Below are 7139 nucleotides of genomic sequence, written 5' to 3' on the forward strand. Positions count from 1 at the left end.
GAGGAGGAGGAGGAGGAGGAGGAGGAGGAGCTGGTTTGTGACAAGAGACTAAGGCAGGAGGATTGGAAGCTCAAGACCAGCCTGGAGTATACAGGTTATCTGTGGTGGTCTGAATGGAAATGGCCCCCACAGGCTCACATATTTGCATGCTTAGTCCTCAGCTGATGAGCTGTTAAGGGTTAGGAGGTGTGGTCTTGTTGGAAGAGTTAGTTGTGTCACTGCAGGATAAATGCCCAAAGCAGGTCAGATCAAATTTCTCCCTGCATCTCTGCCAGTGGATCAAATGTGTGCTCTCGGCTACTGCTCCAACACCGTGCCTGCCTGCCTGCCACCATGCTTCCTGCAGTGATGATCACGGACTAACCTGAAACTGTAAGCAAATCTTAACTAAATGCTTCCTTTTTAAAGAGTTGCCATGATCATAGTGTCTCTTCACAGGAATATAGAACAGGAACTAAGACCCTACCTAAAAAGATCAAAACAAGAAATCAAAACAACCCTGCCACCCTGCAGCTCTCTGAAAACCATCCTCTGAGGGAGCTGAGGACCAAAGCTGAGACCTATAACCTTCCTAAAACATGTTCACTGTGCCTACAAAGGCTAGGATAAAAACCACATCCCAGGCAACTCTTTCAACTGAAATTTGAGTCAAACTGGGGTCCTCTGCAGTTTTCTTAAGCCCTAAGACATCTTTCCAGCCCCTGTATCACAGATTTTAAAGTCTAATTTAAAATGTAACTGGAAATGCTGCACACGCCTGTAGTCTAGAACTTGACAGAGGCACATCTAATGAGCATCAGGAAATGATCTCTGAGAGCCACCGAGGACAATGTTTGCTGTTTTTAGGCTCTGCTGGAGGCTAGGGCCTTGGGCTCTGACTGAACACCCATGGTCCCTCTGTAGCAAGGCCTCACAGATGACAATAAGCTTGCCTGCCCCACATACACCAGGAAGCAGGCTGGCAGGATGAAGTCTTAGGCCACAGCCACATCCCTCTAAAGGAATCGTGCCTATAGTGGGGGGGTCTGGAGCCAAACACACTGCACTAATATGAACAAATCTGAGGTTCATTTTTGATGAGGGGCTCCTGATGCAGGGTCCTGCTACAGACTGGGCTGGCCTCAAACTTTAGATCCTCCTAGCTCAGTCTCTTGGGATTATAGGTATGCATGTCCACAGCCACCAAAACTAAGGCAGATAGATAGATAGATAGATAGATAGATAGATAGATAGATAGATAGATAGATGATAGATTGATAGATGAATAGATAGATGATAGATGAATAGATAGACAGATAGATGAATAGATAGATAGATGATAGATAGATAGATAGATAGATAGATAGATAGATAGATAGATAGATAGATAGACAGACAGATAGATGAAATGCACTATGGAGGTGGATTGGGAATTTAAGGTTAATCCCAATCAAAATGGGGTAAATGATAAAACCAAAAAAGGAGTATCTAAGACTATTTCTAAACCCGCAACAGAGCTGAAAATGCTTAAACCTCAAAACTGACAGGCAGGAAAAAGCATCTGCTTAAAAACAGAAGACAAAGGCCAATGAAATGGCTCAGCAGGTAAAGGTGCTGCCGCAAAGCCTAACAAGCTCAGTTTGATTCCCTAGGTCCTCTGATCTTCACAGATACACAGCGGTGTGCACACATACTGTATGTGCACACATACTATCATGCACACACTTAGTTTTTAAATGTAGATAGCATGGTGGCACATGCTTTTAATCCAGCACTTGGGAGGCAGAGGCAAACAGATTTCTGTGAATTCAAGGCCAATATTGTCTATATAAGTCAACCAGGGAAACACAATGAAATCTCAAAAAAAAAAATCAAAACAAAACAAAAAAAAACACCAATGTCACTTGTTCTTCAAAGCTACATGTGGTAGCATGTACTTGTAACCCCACTACTGGGGAGACAGAGACAGAATGAAGCCTGGACTCTTGGCCAGCCAGCTACTTAGTACATTCCAGGCCCAGGGAGAGACCCTGTCTAAAAAACAGTAGCCAGCAGTTGAAGAGTGCACCCACGGTTGTCTTCTGAAGTCCTCATGTACATCTACTCCTGTGCAGACACCTTCTTAAAAAGAAATGGAAAGAAACAAATACCCAAAAGAAAGGGGCTCAGTGCTGGGCAGGCTTGGAGCAGGCTCTGCTCTCACAGGTACATCTAGCCATCTCCCTTCTGCCCCTGCCTCTTGTCATAAGAAGATGGATGCCAGTATCTTCCCAGCAGCAGAAAAGCAGTCCTGATCCTCCAACTACAGAAGAGCCAGACACATAGGACACACCTGGTGGCACAGTGCACGGTGGGAGGAAAAGGTGACTGTTAGTGGACAGACACACCACAGTACAGGACGGGACGGGACAGCACCCAGGCCTTACCCTGCCCAGCACATCCAGAGGGAGTTTCGAGTTCATAAGGACTGGCTTGACCTTGTCTCCGGAGAGTAGACCGTTGACTGGTAGAAGGCTTTCAAAGATGCCATCAAACTTTGCCTTCTCCTCCACCTACCAGGAAAGAAGGAGCTGGAATGAGTACAGAGTACACAGTTTGGATTCAAATCCAGGCTTGTCTATACAGAGCTCAGCTGTTCTAGGGTGAGCAAGCTGGGGATGGAGAATTTATGGCCAGGGAGGGGGGAATAGCTCCCTGGCACTGTGGCCTGGGGGCCATAGTGAGCAGAAGAGAAGCTGGTCCATATCTTGCTCTGCCTCATGGCAAAAGGGACCTAGCCAAGTAGGGCGATGCTTTTGCAGGCTCAAGGAAGCTTATTAGATGTCTAGTTTGGTAGCAAACATGGTCCAAATCAACCTCTAGTGGGGCCAATGGCTCATACTTCTCATTCCAACACTCAAGATGGAGCTAGGAAGATGAAGGGCTTCAGGCTAGCCTGTGCTACATGGGGAGACCCTGTCTTCAATTTAAAGAGCAGAAGTCTTGCTTCTCAAAGTTCAAACATAAGCTGTGATGGGGCTCAGCACAGTGAAGCCTTAAATTCTAATCTCATCACTAAGAAAGAAGTTTTAAAAAGTGTGCTGTGAACCGGGCGGTGGTGGCGCATGTCTTTAATCCCAGCACTCAGGAGGCAGAGGCAGGCGGATCTCTGTGAGTTCGAGATCAGCCTACAGAGCTAGTTCCAGGACAGGCTCCAAAACCACAGAGAAACCCTGTCTCGAAAAACCAAAAAAAAAAAAAGTGTGCTGTGGTTCAGTGCAGCATACACAAAAATCCCTGGGCTCCATCCCCAGCACAGCATAAACCACAGGGCCCATCTGCAATCCCAGAACTGAGGAGGTGGAGGTGGGGGCTCAAGGTCATTCTTGGCTATATAGAGATTTGAAGTCAGACTGGGCTACAAGAGATCCTGTGTCAGAGAAACAAACAAAACAGGGCTAAGGGTATAGTTTGGTGGCAAAGCCCTTCCTGAGAATCTCAAGGTCTGTCCAAGCATAGGCAGAGGAGGATATCAGAGGCCAGTCACCCCGCCAGCCGTGGAGGAGTAAGAGTGAAAGTAAGATATACAGAAGTAAGTAAGAAAAGGAAAAGCCCAGAAGCAATAGGTAGTTGGGATAATTCAAGTTAAGAAAAGCTAAGGCCAGGCATTTATAATTAAGGATGAGCCTCCACGTGATTTGACAACTGAGTGGCAGGCCCCACAAAAAAAGCCAAAAGAGTAAAAAACCAACATTTTAGTGTTCCAACATGGGGCTAGAGTAAAAGAAAACCCAACAACAGGTCACTCTCTCACTTTTTCCTTTTTTCTTTTAAGACAGGATTTTTCTGTGTAGTCCTGACTGTCCTGGAACTCGCTCTGTAAACCAAGCTGGCCTTGAATTTACAGAAAGTACAGAAACCTGCTGGGATTAAAGGTGTATGCCACCACTGCCCGACCCAGCTTTCTGATTTTTTTTTTTTACTTGCCCTGAGATAGTCATAGGTTCCTTCCTCTTCTCTTAGCAAGGCAAAAGTGATTCAAACTATTGCTTAATGAAAGAGCAGGACAAGTCCAGAAGAGGGGCAAGAAGCGCATCTGTGTTCCTGCCTCTGCCTCCTGAGTGCTAGGACTAAAGGCGTGCACCTCCGCAGCCTGACTATTGGTAGTAGTCACTCTCATTCAGATCTAATACAAAAAAAGGAGCAAGCTGAGCAAGGAAAATCACAAGAGGTCCAGTTCAAGGAGAAAAAGGGCATTAGAAAGTGTAAAGGAGTTAGTACAGTGCTCAGTGAAATAAAGGTAGTGGTGACTTCAAGCAAGACTCCAAGCAGCTAAACTTCCAACTTGTAAAAAGAAATTAAAGATAAGTTTAGGACCAGGCATGGTGGTACACATCTTTAATCCTAGCACTGAGAAGCAGAGGCAGGCGGATCTCTGAGTTTGAGGCCAGCATGGTCTACAGAGTGAGTTCCAGGACAGCCAGGACTATACAGAGAAACCCTGTAAAGAGAGACAGACAGACAAAGAGAGGTTGTCATGAGTCTCAGAAGAGACTTTGGACTTTCAAACAGTGTGAAGACTGTGACAGACTGGAGACTTTTGAAATTGGATTGAATGTATTATAGCTACAAAGTCTATGGGGGCCAGGATGTAGGAATGTGGTGGTTTAAATGAGAATGGACCCCCCAAAGGCTTACAGATTTGAATGCTTGGTCACCAAGAAGTGGTACTATTAGGAGTTGTGGCCTTGTTGAGGTAGGTGTGGCCTTGGTGGAGGAAGTGTCACTGTGGGCTTTGAGGTTTCAAAAGCCCAAGTCAGGTCCAGTGGCTCTCCCTCCCCTGTTGCCTGTGGATACAGATATAGAACTCTCAGCTCCTCCCCAGCACCGTGTCTGTCTACATGCCACCAGGTTTCCTGTCACGCTGATAGACTAAACCTCTGAAACTATAAGCAATCCCCACTGAAATGCTCTCCTTTCTAAGAGCTGTGGTGGCCACCAGGCTTGTTTGTCCTTCCAAGGGGCAGGACCACATTGTCCTTCTACATGGAAAAGGAACACCTTAAGAGCTGGGTGAGGTTTTTTGCAAAGCAGTAGGCATCTCAGAGAGGGAAGATGGGTCACGGCAGAGCTGGACAGCTGTATAGCAGTGTGTCTCTTCTCTATCTTGAAGAACCAATACAAGCAACGCAGCCCCAGATGCAGCCTGAGAGCACAGAAATTAACTGCAACCTCAGATTCTTAGCTCCTTTGCTCCTACACAGCTGCCAGCTACACTGAAAGAATGTGAAACTTGATTTTTCAAGCCGAGAGTGCCTGCCCTCCCCATCCTAGGGAGGCAGAGGCAGAGGATCAGAAGATGGGAGCTGCTTTAGCTACAGGTTGAGCTTGATGTCAGACTGGATGACATGAGACCCTTTCTCAGTAAGCAAAAAACAAAATAAACAAGGGCTGGAGAGATGACTCAGAGGTTAAGAGTAGCCAAGTGCAGCTTCCAATGCCCAAGTTAGGTGGCTCACAACAGCTGGTAATTCCAGCTCCAGGCCGCCCCCTACTACCCCAACCCTGTTATCTTTGGTCTTCAAGGGCAACATACCCACCACAGACATACGAAGAATTAAAAATAAAATCTTAAAAACAAAATCTAAGCACAGATATGATCCTCCAATTCTATGAAGACATAGAGATGGCAAAGGTGCTTCCGAATGTTCCAAACAATACATACGGTGCACATCAACTATGGCACTGTCCCCCTCACTTACCCGCACAGCCCAGTGGGTCTCTGTAGACGGTTGTGTGGCCATCAGTGGGCTGCTAGTGTCATGCTGAGGAAAAAAAGGACAGGATCACATATGCAAACACAACCAAAAGGATCTCATTCCAAAGTGGGAAGGTCACAAACAGGGAATGACTTATGACCCCGCAGCTCCCCTCCCAGGTGTAAACCCACAGGTGCACACGCAAATCCATTCACGGCTGTGCTGCTCCCAACAGCCAAAGGTAGAGGCAACATCACAGAGCTCAGCAAACGGACAGAACAGCCACAGTCACAACAGTACAGTGTTCTGATCTGGGTAGAGTGAGTGAAAGATGTACACACAAGGCCATACTCTGTGTGACTCCACTGAGAGCAGCACCAGAAAAGACAGCCTACACAGAAAGAAGATGGGTGGCTACCAAGGACGGGGAGATGAGGAGACGAAGAATAAGACATGGCCCAAAGTCTTCCTTTTGGGAGGTGAGAATTGGAACTCAGGCTAACGGCTGCACGACACTGTAATGTGTTAAGTGCTACCCAACTATGCATTTTATTTATTTTGTTTTATTTTCAAGACAGGGTTTCTCTGTATAGCCTTGGCTGTCTGGAACTAGCTCTGTAGAGCAGGCAGGCCTAGGGCCTAGAACTCAGAAATCCACCTGTCTCTGCCTTCCGAATGTTGGAATTAAAGGCATCCCACTATGCTAGCTGAACTGCGCATGTAAAACATGGGAAATTTTATGATATATGCATCTCACAGGAAAGACAAGAGAAAACATGGAGCATCACTCACACAGATGTGCACACACGGGACCAAGAGAGTATGATGGCTTGCACACTCACAAATTTCGGTGGTGGCATGGTGAGGCTCAGATTGCTCAAGGTGACTTCATGGCCACTCTGTGCACAGGCCACCAATCTCAGTGCAACATAGAAACCCTGTGGACCCAAAAAGAGGAGGCATGAACAGCATAAGGTAGGACAGAACAGCTCTCACTTCCACTGTGATGACCATAGACACCATAGCAGGCAGCCATTGGTGAGTACTGAGCACTGAAACATTTCAAGCAAAGGGATTTTCTCAAAGGCAATGCTCCTAGGTCACAATGCTGGAGTGGTCCACACGCTCACAATGACTGACAACTCAAATATACACAGCCCGCTTTGTTTCTGTTTTTGTGGAGCAGACATAGGACCTGAAACCTCAGGAATACCATGCCAGAACTTTTCTCCTAAACTGGGCCTCAGCCCAGGTATTGGATTTAAATTTTTTGCTTAAAGAAACTATTAGTAGCCGGGTGGTGGTGGCACACACCTTTAATTCCAGCACTCAGGAGGCAGAGGCAGGCGGATCTCTGTGAGTTCGAGGCCAGCCTAGTCTACAAGAGCTAGTTCCAGGACAGGCTCCAAAGCTACAGAGAAA

General features: G+C 46.6%; 1 protein-coding gene across 7 annotated transcripts in view; it reads right to left on the reverse strand.

Moving 5' to 3' along the window:
• Eps15l1 (epidermal growth factor receptor pathway substrate 15 like 1) overlaps positions 1-7139 on the reverse strand; it is an 85522-nt gene that overhangs the window by 50982 nt on the left and 27401 nt on the right. For all 7 annotated transcript variants that reach the window (XR_003378074.1, XR_003378073.1, XM_013350726.2 and 4 more), the window contains exons 5-7: positions 6560-6655; positions 5721-5783; positions 2406-2531 (exon numbers count right to left, since the gene is read on the reverse strand). Coding sequence is in view for 5 of the 7 variants with exons in the window: in XM_013350726.2 (XP_013206180.1) it covers positions 2406-2531; positions 5721-5783; positions 6560-6655 (285 nt within the window). In the remaining 2 variants the exon portion in view is untranslated. The remainder of the gene's footprint in view (positions 1-2405; positions 2532-5720; positions 5784-6559; positions 6656-7139) is intronic.

This window comes from Microtus ochrogaster, linkage group LG1 (assembly GCF_000317375.1).
Source record: "Microtus ochrogaster isolate Prairie Vole_2 linkage group LG1, MicOch1.0, whole genome shotgun sequence".
NCBI lineage: Eukaryota > Metazoa > Chordata > Mammalia > Rodentia > Cricetidae > Microtus > Microtus ochrogaster.